Source organism: Mastigoproctus giganteus, chromosome 6 (genome assembly GCF_048544385.1).
Source record: "Mastigoproctus giganteus isolate SK-2022 chromosome 6, ASM4854438v1, whole genome shotgun sequence".
NCBI lineage: Eukaryota > Metazoa > Arthropoda > Arachnida > Uropygi > Thelyphonidae > Mastigoproctus > Mastigoproctus giganteus.
In genome coordinates this window covers 27,923,589-27,941,539 of record NC_143580.1, presented here as the reverse complement: position 1 = coordinate 27,941,539, position 17,951 = coordinate 27,923,589, and the positions used below count along the sequence as shown (strand labels likewise).

At 37.9% G+C, this 17,951-nt stretch overlaps 1 protein-coding gene across 1 annotated transcript in view; it reads left to right on the top strand.

The window, feature by feature from the left end:
* Window positions 1-17,951, top strand: part of not (ubiquitin carboxyl-terminal hydrolase nonstop) — a 269,611-nt gene that overhangs the window by 184,992 nt on the left and 66,668 nt on the right. Inside the window, exon 9 of the mRNA XM_090375042.1 lies at window positions 1,431-1,494. Within this exon, the coding sequence (XP_090231168.1) occupies window positions 1,431-1,494 (64 nt within the window). The remainder of the gene's footprint in view (window positions 1-1,430; window positions 1,495-17,951) is intronic.

The following is a 17,951-nucleotide window of genomic DNA, read 5'->3' as shown; positions in this document are numbered from 1 at the left end:
GTTGGTTTTGTTCTTAGAAAAAAATAAAATTAATATTGCTATAACTGTAAATAAGGTTAATCTTATTAACCTTAATAAGGTTAAGGTTAAATAAGGTTAATAATTTAATTTTTCATAATAGCATGAAAAATTTAAATTGTTAATTTAAAATTTTGTTTTAAAAAAGTTTTAAATTAACCACTTAAAATTAACCTTAGCTATTTTTAATTTCAAATTTTGAATTTTAACAATATCAGAGCATCAATATGTTTATTAGAAATCTGCCACGTTTTTCACCTAAAAAAAAAAGGAGTTTTCATCTGCTTAAAGGCTAAGGACTTAAAAAAAAAAAAAAAAAGCTTGTAACTTTATTAAACCTATGATTGGTTTATTGTCATTGGCTAATATGGTGGGAATATTTAATCATTCTCTATCTATGTATAAGTATAGTGCAAAAGCATCAATAATACATAGCCAAATCTGAATTAACAGAATGTTAGCAAAACGGCATCGTTTTAAGTTATATCTCATATTGTGAATACCTTCACAACGAGTTGCCATGATATTGCACTACTTCGAATAAGTAACGCTTCACCTGAGGAGAAGACTAATGTTACTTATTCTCAGATGGATACCACCACCACCACCACCACCACCCAGATGGCACAATTTCAGGTCTATTTGGCCCTTCTTTGATGGGTGGGTAGGTACCCGAGTGATGCAATGATGGCAAAAAGTTAAGAAGTATAACTCCACAATATGAGAGATTCCTGATGGTGTATGATGTGTTTAGACTATAAAGCGTTTAGGGCTCAAGCCTCACTTATATATCATTTTCTATCTATAAATCTTGATGCTTACACCCCATGTTGGATTTCAGTATTATATAAATAAGTAAATAAATCTTTATTGAATATATTATGTCCAATAAATAACAAAGTAAAAATTACATTAATGTCCATCATAGCAGGAAGCCAGGGACTAACAGGAATCATAATTGATGTCAAATTTAAGATATATGATATAACATTGCAAGATGACTAAAAGTATACAAACTATACATAAATTCTTTCGTAAATACATATTCATCTAAGTATGTGTGATCTCTGCCCTAACATGACATTCAAAATCAAGAGGAGACCAAACAACCTTGGCTGGTTGTTTACCAACGACCAGCCAAGGCAGGCCAACAGGTAGACAAAAGGCAAATCTACTAAAATAAGTTTTGTTATCTTTATTAAAAATAACTGTATTATAGTAATTTTTTTAATAATCTTTTAAGTAGCTATAGTAAAATGTTTGCAAGTGGCATTTGCTTTAGTTTTTGATAGGTAGAATTTTTGAATCATGCATTTCAACTTCATGTGGAAATTTTTCTTCAGAATATAATGAATTTTATTTTTTTTATAATTTTAGAAGTCTTTAATATTGCTGTTTAAAATGATTTTCAGCACTAGGGAGTAATGGCGAGGAAGAGAACTTAGAGCCAACTTCATTGCTGGATTGTTTAGAAAGGTATGCGGTGTGTGTGTATGTGTGTATATATATCTGTTTTTGCTTTCCTTTATTATTGTATATTTACAAGTGTGTGTGTGTGTGTGTGTGTGTGTGTAATTTGACTATAATAATAATGATTTACTAAATTAGACACTATTATACCATATTGAAAGAATTGTGAACTGCAACAGGCAGTGTTGCAGAGGTGCTTACCGCTACCTACATACCAGCAAAAATTTAATAAAAAAAAAAAAAATGAAAATAAACTTAAAAATTTGCAATAAATAAGTAATTATTTATGGTGTAATTAAATGATGATTTACATGGTGATTTAAATGATGATTTATAATAAATAATAAAATTTATGTATTCTGAATTTTTAAGTTCATTTTTTTTTTTTTTTGGTATGTAGGTAGAGTAAGCACCTCCAGAATTCTTTGTTGAAGTTTATAATTCCTTTAATGTGGAATTCTAATTTAGTAAATCATCATTTGATTACACCATATTTAGTTTAATTAGATTTTAGTTGACTATAATATGATCTGCACACTGCCCCTCCTGTAATAAAGCCTTGCCGGACAGAATATTTGTAATATGAATTAATATATTCAAGATAGTGACTTCTTTTCTTTTGATCATGTGCCCCCTGCATTTCTTGATCTTGCATACACAGTTCTACAGGAGAGCCCCTTTAGTGTGTGAGGTCAAGGAGAAAATGAGAAAATTAAATGGAAATTTAGTGTTTTGGTGGATGAATTTGAGTGCCTGAAGGAAAAAATTATTGCCTGTAGAGGATTTAGGAGATTCCTAAACTATTTAGCTGCCCAGCTTACAGCTGGAACTTATCTGTCATGCATCTGATAACCAAGAGCAGAAAATAGTGATCCTAACATCACGAAAACAAGGAATAGTTTATGTGCAGAAAGGATAGCGGAATAGGACCAGGGTATTCCCACCAGGGATAGAGTTATTGAAGAACAATTGTCTTTTAAGGGCACAAAATGTGATATTGTTGTGCATGTGGGCACTTATGACATTAAGCATTTAGGCATTCTGTTTATGCTTGATGTTTAGTACCTTACTAGATACGAGGCAATTTGGGGGGGGGCAAAAATTGGGCCGAATTTGAAGGTGTCTGAAATTTTGTTATGCAGTGACAGGAGAGAGTTCATGATGCAAGCCTTTTCAATCAGTTTGGCTGAGCTTGACCTGCTCTTGTTAACAGAAGACAGCTGCTGTTTAGAGATGGTATCCCTTGAATAGAAGTGGGGTGCAAGAATCTTTGCATTTCTATTTTGACAGTGTTAGGTGGTTCAGCAAACTGCTAGTTATGCATTTGAATATACAAAATACAAGGTCCTACCCAAATGTTCCCGAAATTTGAATGTTGTGTGGGAACTACGTCTAGTATGGACTTGTGGCACTAAGTAACACTGCATGTATCCTTTGTGAATCAGTGTGCCCCATGGCATCTGGCTGGATAGAGTCATTGAATATTTATGTGCAGTTCTTTGGCAGTGTGTTTTGCATAGTTTGTGATTGTTGCAATGGCTGATGTGAGAGAGCAACTTGCTTGCATCAAGTTTTGTTTCCTTCTTAACGATACAGCAGCAGAAACCCATAAGAAGTTGAAACAAGCTTTTGGTAATAATGCTTTAGGCCAGACACAGACCTACTACTGGTTTAACCATTTTAAAAATGGTTGAATGTTGGTTGATGATGATGATCGCTCTGGGTGTCCATCATCGAGCACCACCCTGGAAAATGTCACAAGCGTTTAGGCGGCGATCCGTGAAGACTGCAAGCAGACCATCCATGACATTTGTGGAATCATAGGACTATTGTACAGCACGTTTCAGCAGATTTTGTCAAACGAGTTGAACATGAGAAGGATTGCGGCCAAGTTCGTGCCACATTTACTGAGTGAAGACCAAAAGCAGCATTACATGGAAGTTAGCAATTAATCAGAGATTAATTGTTAATGCGCGTGTGTGCATTCATGCAAATGACCACAAATCAGAAATGAGGTATGGTCATTGAACGTTAATGGAATTACTGTGTATCCTTGTTTTCAGGGTTTCAGTAATTATGTTGGATATTTCAAATCTTGGCTTCATTAAACATGAAAGTTGACCTTCATTTATAGCATGGAAAGCTCATTCCAAAGCCATTATTGCATGTGATGCTTGGACTGATTTAGCATATTGCTTAACTCTCTGATCCAAAGTACACCTGGTTGATCCTACGTATGTGGAATCACACACTCCACACGAAATATTATATACCAGGTCATGAGTCTGTACAGGTAAAGAGGGAAAAACTGAATAATTTCTTAATATGGAATGCAATTTTTGTGTCAGTTTTGCCACTACTTTAAATTCAGTATCTCTAAGAAGACTTAAGTGTGTTGCTATTTCCCATGCTTTCTACCTTGTCTTTAGCCTGTATTTTTATCCAATTAATCATCATAAGAGGATATCATGTATTCAAAAATCTAGTAGTTCATAAATCTCTGTTTGTAAGCCAGACTATGTAGAGGAATATTTGTATGCATTAAAAAACTGATTAAATATAATGGATCTTTTATATAAAAACAGATGGTAACTGTCATGGTGGAGGAACATCCCAGTGTTGGTAGGTTTGCGATAAATCTTGAATTATATATTTAACCCCCTCCCTTATGAATGTAAAATTTAGGAAATTAATAGCCCTAGTTTCAACGTGTTCACCTTCCAATGTGAATTTGTCTCATATGGTTGTTACTGAGTGTCTTTAAAACATTGTTTGTAGTATTATCATCCGTGATGATAAGTATATCATCTAGGTATCTTCCATGGTATATTATACAAGGAAGAACCGGTGGTAAATGTTTCCTCTCAATTTTGTCTAAATAGATCTCTGCTATTGGGCCACTGAAACTAAGGCCCATCGGCAAACCGAAAATTTGTTTATAAATTCTATCTTGGAAAGAAATGTAATTCGCTTGTCAAAAGTTTAACCAAATCAAAAATTTCTTTTTTAGGTAATCTGGTTTGATTAATGCCAGTAGTGCTATCATTCGATTATTCCCAAATTATGTCTAACGCATATTCTACATTAATGTTTATATACAATGATATGATATCCATTGAGAACAATTTGACATCCAGTCTGATCTTGTGATCTTTTAGATCAGTGAATAAGGTGTTGTAGTTTTTGATACTGAATTTCAACACTTGTCTGAACAGCTTTATAATGTGATACAGATGTGTAGCCAAGGGTGAGAATGTGGGGGTTCTTGTAGGAGACTATAGGTCGAATGGGTAGACTGCCTGAAAAGTACAGGTACATTATATGTTTTAGCCTTAAGTTGTTACAATTGGGCCATCGAAATATAATCATTTTTTCAATAAACGGTAAGGGACTTATTACATCAATTGATAAGATTATTAAATATGGTAGTATCAGCCTCGTGATAGATGAAACTCTGTCTTATTAAGGAGAACCACTGTATCCCCACACTGTATCCCCCTTATCAGCACTCTATATAATGATATCATTGTTCTCATAATTTCCGTAAGGCTACTGGCCCCAAGTGCCAAGCAATCTTTCAAGTGCGATTTTCTAGCGTTTTTTCTAGGGAGAGTACTAGTGCTTGAATAAACTCTGACCGCTTGCAATGTTACTGCTACCCTCGCTGAGCAACGTCACTGCTTCACCACTAGCAGTGTTACTGCTTTTGCTAGTAACGTACTGCTAGTAACGTACGCTCCTCCTCTGCTGATCACTTGGTCACTAGTTGGCACCGCTCCTGCCTCCACATGGCAGGGCCAGTAACCTGGGAGAGGGAATTTCCTCTTCCAGGGCTAAAAGGAGCAATGATGGATTACGATGCATATCCATCACTAGAACCCACAAGTGGCAGACTTGTTAGCTCTGTCTCTGAACATGATTTGAATCATCCGAAGAGACAATGGACTGAAAAACAGACTGCAGATATTTCTCATAATGCCCTCCTTATCCACACAACCTGTCAGCAAGCTATTGCTTTTTGTAATACAGAAATGTTTAGAATCAGTTGTTGGATCTCCTAAAATGGTCAAATGTCTCCAATCTAGAGACCTTCTAATTGAAGCTTCCAAGCCAACTCATTCAGAAAAATTGTTAAAATTAACAGTATTTAACAATATTCTAGCATCAGTTATGCTCCATAATACTCTGAACACCTCTAAAGGCGTTATCAGTGAATGGGACTTACTGTGTCCGAGGAAGAAATAGAACAACAGCTTAGAGAACAGACAGTGACTCATGCACAAAGAATTATGACCAAAAAAAATGGCAGCCTACTACCAAACAGGTCCATCATTTTGAGATTTAGTACACCAACTCTTCCATCTTCTGTTAAAGCAGGTTAGCATTAGTAGGCATATGATGCAAGAAAGCAAGCTTTAGGCAACATCAGCCAAAAAAAAAAAAAATCCCTTCCAATTTCACCCATCCATTTATTCCAAATGGGTGTCTAGTTCTGCCTTGAATTTATTTAAGCTGCCCACTTCTACGATGACAGATGGAAGGTTGTTCCAGAAATCAACCAACCACTGGCTGAAGGCAAATTTCTGCACATCTATTCTACAACTGTCTTTCCTCAATTTGAATTTATGTCCCCTGGGCAAGAGAAAGAATCCTGTCAGCATTGAGCTTGCTCAAAATAATCAATCCCTTATACACCTCAATCAGATCACCTCGCAGGTGCCTAGTCTCCAGACACTGTAATTTGCAAAACTTAAGCCTTTCTTCATAAGAGCAACCCTTTGTTCCATTCACTAATTCTTGTTGCCCTTCTCTGTACTCATTGCAGCAGCTCTGCATCCTTCCCAAAATGAGGCCTCCAGACCTGTATACACTACTCAAGGTGTGGCTTGAACCATTGCCTTATACAAGGGGATAATCACCTCCTTATCCCTGCTAGAAAAATTTCTGTATATCATTGACAAGACCCAATGAGCTACTCTTACAGATCATCTGCACTGCCCAGAAAACTTCATATCTGACTGCCAAATACTCTCACGTCCTTTTCATTTTTTCATTTTGCACAATTACCCCCATGTCCTTTTCTTTCTCTACCACAGTGTGGTACCACAGAGTTGATACGTTACTCTGGGATTACTGCTTCCCATATGTAGTACTTTACATTTGTCAGTGTTGAACTTCATTTGCCACCTCTCAGCCCATCTGCTCAACTTTTCTAGATCCTGTTGCAGCAGTGTACTTTCATTAGTGTCATTAACAACCCTGCCAACCTTCATATCGTCTGCAAACTTGGACATTAAGCCTGATATATCATCATCAATATCATTTACAAATACAGAAAACAACAATGGACCCAACACTGAACCATGAGGGACTCCACTAATAACATTAGTCCACAAAGAGCAGTGTCCATTGATTACCACTCTCTGTCTTCTCCCACTCAACCATCCCTTTATCCATAGCAGCCTTTAATGCCACACTGCTCCAATTTGTGCAGCAGTCTTCCATGTGCAACAGTATCAAAGGCTTTTCTAAGATCCAAATATATGATATCAAAGTTATTCTTTGCATCCAGTTCCTTTTTGACTACATCATAGTATCCAATCAAATTAGTCAGACAAGACTTCCCCTTAACAAACCCATGCTGTGTTCGAGCTATAACTGAAGTCTTGTCTAGATGATCCTGCAATGCTTCTTTAACCAGTGCCTCCATTAATTTCCATGGAACAGAAGTTAAACTCACAGGTCTATAATTACTTGTGTCAGCCTGTGATCCTCCTTTGTGAATTGGGATCATATTTGCACATCAACAGTCCATGAGTACATCCCCCAAGTCCAGGGAAGCTCTCATAATTATGGCTAAGAGTTTGCTTACTTCCTTTGCTGCTTCCTTTAATATAACTGGATAGATTCCATCCACACCAGGTGCCTTTCTTGTGTTTATCTTCAACAATTTCTCTTCCACTTTACTCTCAGTTATTACAAGATTATCTAGCTTACTGCCAGAGTTGAATACACCTCTGGCATTCCCCTCTCTGAATAACTATTCATGTGTGAATGTCGATGCAAAATATTCATTCAGTTTGTTAGCTATCTGAGCGTGATCATCAACAGTTGAACCATCGATATCAAGTGGACCAATCTGATTCATCCTCTTCCTTCTAGAGTTTACATAAGTAAAGAACTCTTTGCTGTTTTTCTTTGCATCCTTTGTCAAAGATTTCTCTTAATCTGCCTTCGCCTGCCTAACCTCCTTTGTAACTTGGTTACAGATCAACTTGTATCTATCATAGGCTTCTGTGTCACGTGTTAATTTGTATGTATCCCATGCATTTTTCTTCTCTGCCATATGTCTCATTAGTTCATCTGACATCCACTTAGGCCTAAACCTTGAACAATATTTCTTAGTTGGTATGTAAAGCCTAGTAGCTTCCAAGATAATTTTATATCTCACAGAATTATCCTTGCTCTCAGACTGAGCTTGACAGTCTCATCACACAACTTCCACCTCCTGTCTGTTTGATGACATAACTGACCACTTTACCAGCCATATTATCTGCAGCAGAAATTTCCATTCTATAATCCAACCAGCACAAGCGTGTACACCGAAATCAATGGTGGAATGAAAAATGCTCCAAAGCGAAATGTGATAAAAAGCCGAGCTTGGAACTACTTTCGTAAATTCGCTACTTCCACCAGCCTAATTGTTTACAAAAAACTCAGAGCCAAAGCAAGACAAATTAGGAAAAAAGCAAAACATGAGTCCTGGATTAACTTCACCTCATCTGTTAACAAAAATACTGACACTCAAATTATCTGGAAAAAAATATATAAGCTCTCAATGGGAAATTTCTACTGCTGCAATAATAACTCTACTGATATAACAAATGCATTAGCAGAGTCTTTTTATAATACTTCTGCCTCATCCTCTTATGTGACCTCCTTTCAATGCATTAAAACTAATCAAGTATGTCAAAGATTTAATTTTTCAACTAAATGCTCACTTCTGTATAACCAACTGTTTACTCTAGCTGAGCTCAAAGCGCTCATCATTGAGCAAATAATCAAATAGTGCAGCAGGACCAGATGGCATTCACTACAGTATTCTGAAGCATCGGCGCATTATAGCCATAGTTGCTGATGCGCCAATAAAACTCAACCAAACAAACATCTGAAGCATCTATGTGAAGCCGATCATGGCATATTATTCCTCTTTTATAACCGTATCTTTTCAGAAAATACATATTCTCTGTCATGCCAGTATTCTTATGCTATACTAAAACCAGGCAGTGATCCCACTCTTGTTCAGAATTACAGATCGATATCATTAACAAGCTGTTTGGGCAAAATATTTGAAAGTATGGTACATAAGAGGTTCATCTGGATTCTAGACTCCCAAAATCTTTCTGATCACCAAAATGGCTTCCAATAAAACAGGTCTACCCTAGATTTACTTGTAAAAATTGAATCCAACATACGAAATGCCTTCGTCATGAAACAGCATCTAGTAATGGTCAACCTAATTATTCAGAAAGCATTCAGTACCACTTGGCATCATGGTATTATTAAAGATATGCATCAGTTGGGGCTGAGAGGCTACCTTCCTCAAATAATTCAGAACTTTTTAAAATTATGCACCTTTCAAGTCTGATATTGAAACATGCTGTCGACATCTCGCATTGAAGAAGAGGGTGTCCCGCAAGGTTCCATATTGAGTGCTACCCTATTTGCGATTCGGGTCAACAATATATTGGATGATCTTCCAAAAACTATTCAAATATACATATATGCAGATGATCTCACCATATCCTGCCAATCACAAAGTATGAATACTGTTGAAAGACAATTACAAATCGCTCTTGCCAGACCGGGGTTCGAGCCCGTCACCACCAAATACGGAGGATGCGGAAAGGTCAGGAAATGACCACCGCATATCCCGGAGCAATATGGCCTTAGTTGCTAATGCTCCTAAAAACCAAATAACAACAATAACAACAGCTCTTGCCAGAATAGAATCCTGGACCTTACATAATGGATACCGTCTTGCTGAGCAAAAACTCACCATTATTCACTTCGGCAAATTATGGTCACTTTATCCTGATCCTGAGCTAAAGATCAATAACTTTTCAATTCCTCTTGCTCACACTGTCTGCTTTCTTGGCTTGGTGCTAAATAGAAAACCAAACTTTCAAGAACACATGACCTATCTTCGATCCATTTATTTGAAGAAGTTGAATATCCTCCAGTGCGTGTCATCCATGTTATGGGGTGCTGATCGATATACTTTGATCCATCTTTATAGCACTGTCATCAGGTCCCACTTGGACTATGGCTCTCCAGTGTATGACTTTGAGGAAACGTACTTCAGAGCAATTAAACACGATCCAGCACAGTTCTCTGAGAGTTTCTCTAGAGACTTTCAGAATCTCCCCAGTTCATAGTCTTTATATCAAAGCCTACGAACCTCTGTTACATCTCCGAAGGAAAGTATTACTTCTCCTGTATTCCACAAAAATTCGTAGTCTTCCTTCTCACCCTAATTGGAGATGCCTGTACAATACTGAATGGGAGTCATTTTATAATAGTAAACAATGAAAACAGATCTGTTCCACTCAGACTTAAAGAACTGACTCAATCATTGAATATAGAAATCAGCAATATATTTCAGGACATGACACCATTTGATCCACCTTGGACATATATTCCTGCAACTTGCGATGACTATTTCGAACAGTGGGTAAAGAACACCTTGTCTTCCTCCTATATCGCAGTTACATGAAACTCACTCTCTTTCTAACTCACAGGCCTGTAAGATGGATCAAAAACTAAGGCCCCCAAGTAGGTGCTGTGGCAATCTTCCCCTCATTCACCACTTCTGTCTCATTGCCACTAGAATGCAGTATCTTCACTGCTGAGTTCTATGCCATAAACTTAGTTCTGAATCACATTACTGAACTTTTAATTATGACTGCTTTAATATACACTGACTCACTCAGTGCTGTCTCCACTATAAGTAGTAATACCAACCCCTCTCAACCCGTAATAAAGCAAATTCATTCTAAGTTAATTGCTTGTAATGAGAGAAACCAAACTGTGACATTCTGTTGGTTCCCATGGCATTCTGGGATCTCACTACGAGGAAATGAGAGAGCAGATCTTTAGCCAAACAACCATACTCTACCATTTACAGACTTTTCAAGGTCCATATACTAATTACAAACATATTATCCATAAAGCATGTTACAATAGCTGGTCACTAATCTGGAGAAGTTATCCAGCAAACAAACTTTACCAAATAAAACCAGACCCAAAGCTGTGGCTCTCCAGCTCCAAAAAAGCAAGCGAGAAGAAATAATTCTGGCAAGCTAAGGATTGGGCATATTCACCTCGCTCATCTGTATCTATTAATGAATGACAGTGCTCCTCAATGCACATCATGTTATGTACAACTGACTGTTCATTATTTGTTAGTGGACTGCCCCCAGTTTCTAAATATCTGTTCTTTAAACAGATAACACCTTTAAATCATCTGCTAATGCACGGTCGTCACTAACATTATTGCAGATTCTTGGAGATGATCCTAATAAAATAGAACTGTTTACCATTCTAAACTAAAGACATAATATGGCCCTGGCAGCCTGTGTCGTTAAACTCCAACACAGCAACAACCTCGTAAGGCTACTGGCTCATTTTTATTTAACTTCAGTAGCTGTGGAATGTTTGAGCTGTTTATGACTTGGTTGAATCAAGTAAACCAAATCTTGGGATATCCCTAAGGCTAAATTCCAAATCCTATCAACTGTTTTTTAGGAGATATACATGGAGGTAAATTATAATTCAACCCTTTCTCCAAAAGGGAAACTTGATGTTCAAACAACATGTGAAGAAAGGTTTGTCACATGTTTGTAAGTGGACGTATCACACATTGTTTGAGTCGGAGAAGGCTGTGCATGATTAATATATGCATCCGACCATGTGCGGGCACGTTGCACTTCACTTATGTGAGTAGGGAGTGTGTATGATTTTGAATGGTGTTCTGGTTTAATAAACCCATGTTATTCCCATGCAAAGAAGTTGTACGTGACACATTACTTCCTTGTGTAGAGATATTGCTTGTCTCCGCTAGGAGTTTGATTAAGTCTCTGTAATGTCTGTAATTTGTTAAAATGCCTGGTTTGTATCTCGATTACCATTGCCTCACATCTTAAATCTATTGAGGCTTTCAGAACCACCCAATCTCTCGGATGTAAATATTTCTTTTCCCTGTTGCGGAGTTGTTGCAGTTCCCTAAAATATTTATTTTAACTGCAAACCATGATTCCAATGCGAATTTAATGATACTATGTGAAACAGCAAATGACAGTCGATTTATCCCAGGAATTTTCTGACTAAAAGTGACTTTAGCAAATTTTGGTACAATATTTTAAAAATGAGATATGTTGTTTCTGTGCAAAGTATCTTAGTGTCACTCTAATTTACGGATGCACCAAATTATGCAAAAATCTCCTGTATTAACGGTTCAATACAAACATGCGAGTTGTGTGTTATAACAATCATTAAAAATAAATTAATGTATAAAATAAATTAAGCATGTGTGATTCCACGTACGTAGGATCGACCAGGTGTACTTTGGATCAGGGACTTAAGCAACGTGCTACATCTGTCCGGGCATCACGTGCGACGGTTTCGGAATGAGCTTTCCATGCTATAAATGAAGGTCACATATTCCTGTTTAATGAAGCCAAGATTTTAATTATCCAATATATAAATTTGTAATTACACTAAACATTTAATTGCTGAAATCCTGGAAATGAGGATAACCAGTAATTCCATTAACATTCGATGACTGTACTCATTTCTGATTCGTGGTCATTTGCATGCATGCGCAATAACAATTAATTTCCTATTAGTGTTTTGGCACACACACACCTTGTGTCAGTTCGTTCCAATCTGTGATCAAGACAAGTGTCAACGTTTAGTCCACTTAAGGGAGAAAATTCATGTAAATTGGTTTTATTCATTGCTGCATTTATTATCAAAATTTTATCTTTTAGGTTTACTTTTACACTGTAGCATATATGACATAATGTCTTCAGTCACCCTGAGTTTTGTGGGGGGATTGATATGTCTGGGGTAGGGTTGGGGTCCTTTGGCTTTGATCCCAGGGGTGTCGGTCCATCCACAAGCAGAGTGAGGAATACATTTAATTTTAAATTGTTTTTAACTATTTTTAATCGATATTATTTGGAGAATATGGTGTGGAAGACATCTTATGAATCTATGAGGTAATCTCTTATATATTTTAAACAAAATGGTGGATAAAATGACTATATCACTGGAATATTTGAGCAACCCGATAGGGTGAGATTGTGTATGATAAATTTGGTTTTGCTTGAACAGTAGACAGAAATATGATTAGAATTAGTATTAACAGTGATAAATGATGCAAGAAAGCAAGCTTATATAGCATCAGCCAAAAAAAAAACCCCAGCACTTCCCGTGTCATCTGTCCATGCCTCATAACAGTTTGTCCCAGTTCTTCCTTCTTTTAATTTGAATTTATTCAAACTACACACGTATACAGCACCAGATGGAAGTTTCTTCCAACAATCGACCACCTGCTAGCTGAGAGCAACTTTTCATACATCTACCCTCAAATTATTCTTTTTGTTTGAATGTATGCGCCCCCACCAATAAAAAAATTTGAGCATGAGGAAGGATTCCATCAGCATTAAGCTTACTCAATCCATTCAAAGCCTTAAACACCGCAATCAGATCTAATTGCAGATACCTGGTCTCCAGGTGCTGCAGTCTGCAGAACTGAAGGCTTTCTTGCTAAGAAGTTCCTCTCACTAACCTTGTTGCTTTCTCTTCTCGGCACTCATTCCAAAAAGATCTTTTTTGGAATGGGTGCAAAAAAGATCTGTTTGGAATGGGTGCCGAGACTTCCTAAATGAGGGTGCAGACTTCCGGAAATGAGGCATTCAGACCTATATGCACTACTCAGATGTCACCTGACCATTGCCTTATACACTGGGATGATTACCTTCTGACAATTTTTGCAGTATCCCTACTGGCAAAATTGTATATTATTGACAAAACACCATGAAATGTCCTGGTAGCCCAATCTCCACTGCTCAGAGAACTTCATATCTGACTACACAATTACCCACGGGTTGTTTTCATTCTCCGCTACCCTGAGTGCAATAACACACAGTTGGTATATTAATCTGGGACTGCACCCCCCATATGAAGTAACTTGAATTTGTCAAGGCTGAGAAATGGCAATTAAACTTCAGTTTCCATTTTTCAGCCCATCAGCATATTTTATATAGATCTTGTTCAGTAGCATACCCTGATTACTGTGATTTAACCCCCCCCCCGCCCCAGCCACTCTTTATTAATCTGCAAACTTAGACATTAAGCCTAATATGCTTTCATCGATATCATTAATGAATATAGGAAACAACAGTGGGCCCAGCACTGACCCTGGGGAATTCTGCTAATAACAATTAGTCCTAGAAGAGCAGTGCCCACGCTGTCTTTCCCACCACTCAACCACCCCTTAATCCTTTGCAGTTCAGCCTTAGCATTAGTAGAGGCATATGATGCAAGAAAGCAAGCTTATATAGCATCAGCCAAAAAAAAAAAAAAAAAACTCCCCATTTCATGCAACCATTTTCTCTAAAAGTTTTTCCAGTTCTTCCTTGAATTTATTTAAGTTTTTTCCACAACAACAACAGATGGAAGTTTGTTTCAGCAATCAACCACCTGCTGGCTAAAGGCAAATTTCCAAACATCTATTCTACAACTATCCTTTTTCAATTTGAATTTATGCCCCCTCAGGTTTGTAATCTGAGCAACAGGAAGAATAGCATTAGTAAAGGCACGTAATGCAAGAAAGCAAGCTTATGTAGCATCAGCAAAAAAAAACAACAACGCCCTTCTCATTTCACCCATCCACTCACTCCAAATGCTTGTCTAGTTCAGCCTTGAATCTATTTAAGCTATCAACTTCTACAACGACAAATGGAAGTTTGTTCCAACAATCAACCACCTGCTGGCTAAAGGCAAACATCTATCCTACAACTGTCTTTCTTCAATTTGAATTTATGCCCTCTCAGGTGATTATTCTGAGCAAGAGAAAGGATCCCATCAGCATTGAGCATGCTCAAACCATTCAAGGCTTTATACACCTCAATCAAATCACCTCGCAGGTGCCTAGTCTCCAGACACTGCAATTTGCAAAACTTAAGCCTTTCTTCTAAGAGCAACCCTTTGTTCCAATCACTGATCTTGTTGCTCTTCTTTGCACTCATTCCAACAGCTCTACATCCTTCTTAAAATGAGGCCTCCAGACCTGTATACAGTACTCAAAGTGTGGCTTATGTAATAATTACTGATTACCTGCCGAAAGGTAGAACAATTACATGTGCCTCTTATGCCAACTTACTCACAAAATTATGGGAGAAAATCAAAACATGTAGGCATGGCATGCTGTACAAAGTTGTGAGAATGCTTCAAGACAATGCCCCAGTTCACACTTCTGAAATTGCAACAACACAAGCGGCCACTTGTAGATATGAAATACTGCCCCATCCAACCTACTCACCCGATCTTGCACCATCGGACTTCTTGTTTCCTTCTCTCAAATCATTTCTTCGGGGGATTCACTTCCTGACGACGAGACACTCTTTTCTGCAACAGAGTCATGGTTCAAAGACCCAACCGCACCACTTCTACAAAAACAGTATCCGTAGCCCACTTATACAAGGCAATGGTCACACATTGACCATTGCCTTGTATAAGGCAATGGTCAATGTCTGACCATTGCCTTATACAAGGGGATAATCACCTCCTTATCTCTGCTAGAAAAATTCCTGTATATCATTGACAACACACTATGACCTACTCTTGCAGACTGTCTGCACTGCTCAGAAAACTTCATATCTGCCTGCACAATTACCCCCAGGTCCTTTTCGTTCTCTACCACTATCAGTGTAGTAGTACACAGTTGATTGTTACTCTGGGGTTTCTGCTTCCCATATGCAGTACTTTATATTTGTCAATGTTAAACTTCAATTTCCATCTCTCAGCCCACCTACTCAACTTTTCTAGATCCTATTGCACCAGCGTACTGTCATTATTGTCATTAACAACCCTGCCAACCTTTGTATGATCTGCAAACTTGGACATTAAGCCTGATATACCATCATCAATATCATTAATATATACAGAAATGACAATTAGTGGAGTCACTAATAACATTAGCGACTCCACTAATAACATTAGTCCACGAAGAGCAGTGTCCATTGATTACCACTCTCTGTATTCTCCCACTCAACCATCCCTTTATCCATAACAGCAATTTGTCTCCAGTGCCACACTGCTCCAATTTGTGCAGCAGTCTTCCATGTGCAACAGTATCAAAAGCCGTTCTAAGATCCAAATATATGATATCAAAATTATTTTTTGCATCCAGTTCCTTTGTGAACACATCATAGTATCCAATCAAATTGGTCAGACAAGACATCCCCTTAACAAACCCATGCTGTGTCCGAGCTATAACTGAAGTCTTGTCTAGATGATCCTGCATGCTTCTTTAACCAGTGCCTCCATTCAGAGGCATAGCTAGGTTTTTGGCACCCTTGGAAAATTCATGACTACGGGACTTTTTTTTTTTTTTTTTTTTATTATTTATGTAAACTTATGTAGACTCTAGAGGGTATTACTTATGTAAACTCTAGAAGGAATGGGATGAATCAGATTGGTCCACTTGATATCGATGACTCAACTGTTGATGATCTTGCTCAGGTAGCTAACAAACTAAATGAATATTTTGCATCGACATTCACACATGAGCAGTTACTCAGCGAGGGGAATGCCAGAGGTATATTCAACTCTGGCAGGAAGCTAGATAATCGTGTAATAACCGAGAGTAAAGTGGAGGAGAAACTGTTGAAATAAACACAAGAAAGGCACCTGGGGTGGATGGGATCTGTCCAGTTATATTAAAGGAGGCAGCAAAGGAAGTAAGCAAACCCTTAGCCATAATTATGAGAGCTTCCTTGGACTCTGGGTAGGTACCCATAGACTGGAGATGTGCAAATATGACCCCAATTCACAAAGAAGGATCAGAGGCTGACACAAGTAATTATAGACCTGTGAGTTTAGCTTCTGTTACAGGAAAATTAATGGAGGCACTGGTTCAAGAAGCACTGCAGAATGATCTAGACAAGGCTTCAGTTATAGCTCGGACACAGCATGGTTTTGTTAAGGGAAAGTCTTGCCTGACCAATTTGATTGGATACTATGATGCAGTCACAAAAGAACTGGATGCAGGGAATAACTTTGATATTATATATTTGGATCTTAGAAATGCTTTCGATACTGTTGCACATGGAAGACTGGTGCACAAATTGGAGCAGTGTGGCATTGGAGGCAAATTGCTGCTATGGATAAAGGGATGGTTGAGGGGGAGAATACAGAGAGTGGTAATCAGTGAACAGTGCTCATCGTGGACTAATGTTATTATTGGAATCCCTCAGGGTTCAGTGTTGGGTCCATTATTGTTTTCTGTATTTATAAATGATATTGATGATGGTATATCAAGCTTAATGTTCAAGTTTGCAGATGATACAAACATTGGCAGGGTTGTTAAGGACACTACTGATGCTATGCTACTGCAACAGGATCTGGAAAGGTTGAGTAGATGGGCTAAGAGGTGGTAAATGAAGTTTAACATTGACAAATGTAAAGTACTACATAATAGGAAACAGCAACCCCAGAGCAACGTATCAACTCTGTATTATTATACTGATAGTGGTAAAGAATGAAAGGACATGGGATAATTGTGCAGGCAGATATGAAGTTCTCTGAGCAGTGCAGTCGGGCTGCAAGATTAGCTTGTGGTGTCTTGTCAGTGATATACAGGAATTTTTCTAGGACGGATAAGGAGGTGATTATTCCCTTGTATAAGGGAATGGTCAGGCTACACCGTGAGTACTGTATACAGGTCTGGAGGCCTCATTTCAAGAAGGATGTACAGCTGTTGGAACGAGTACAGAGTAGGGCAACAAGATTAGTGAATGGAACAAAGGGTTGCTCTTACGAAGAAAGGTTTAAGTTTTTGCAAATTACAGTGTCTGGAGACTAGGCACCGGCAAGGTGATCTGATAGGGATGTATAAAGCCTTGAATGGTTTGAGCATGCTCAATGCTGATGGGACTCTTTCTCTTGATCAGAATAATCACCTGAGAGGGCATAAATTCAGATTGAGGAAAGAGAGATGTAGGATAGATGTGCAGAAATTTGCCTTTAGCCAGTGGGTAGTTGGTTGGTGGAACAGACTTCCATCCCTTGTTGTGGAAGTGGATAGCCTAAATAAATTTAAGGCTGAGCTGGACAGGTATTTTGAACGAACGGATGGGTGAAATGGGAGTGGGTTTTTTTTTTTTTTTTTTTGG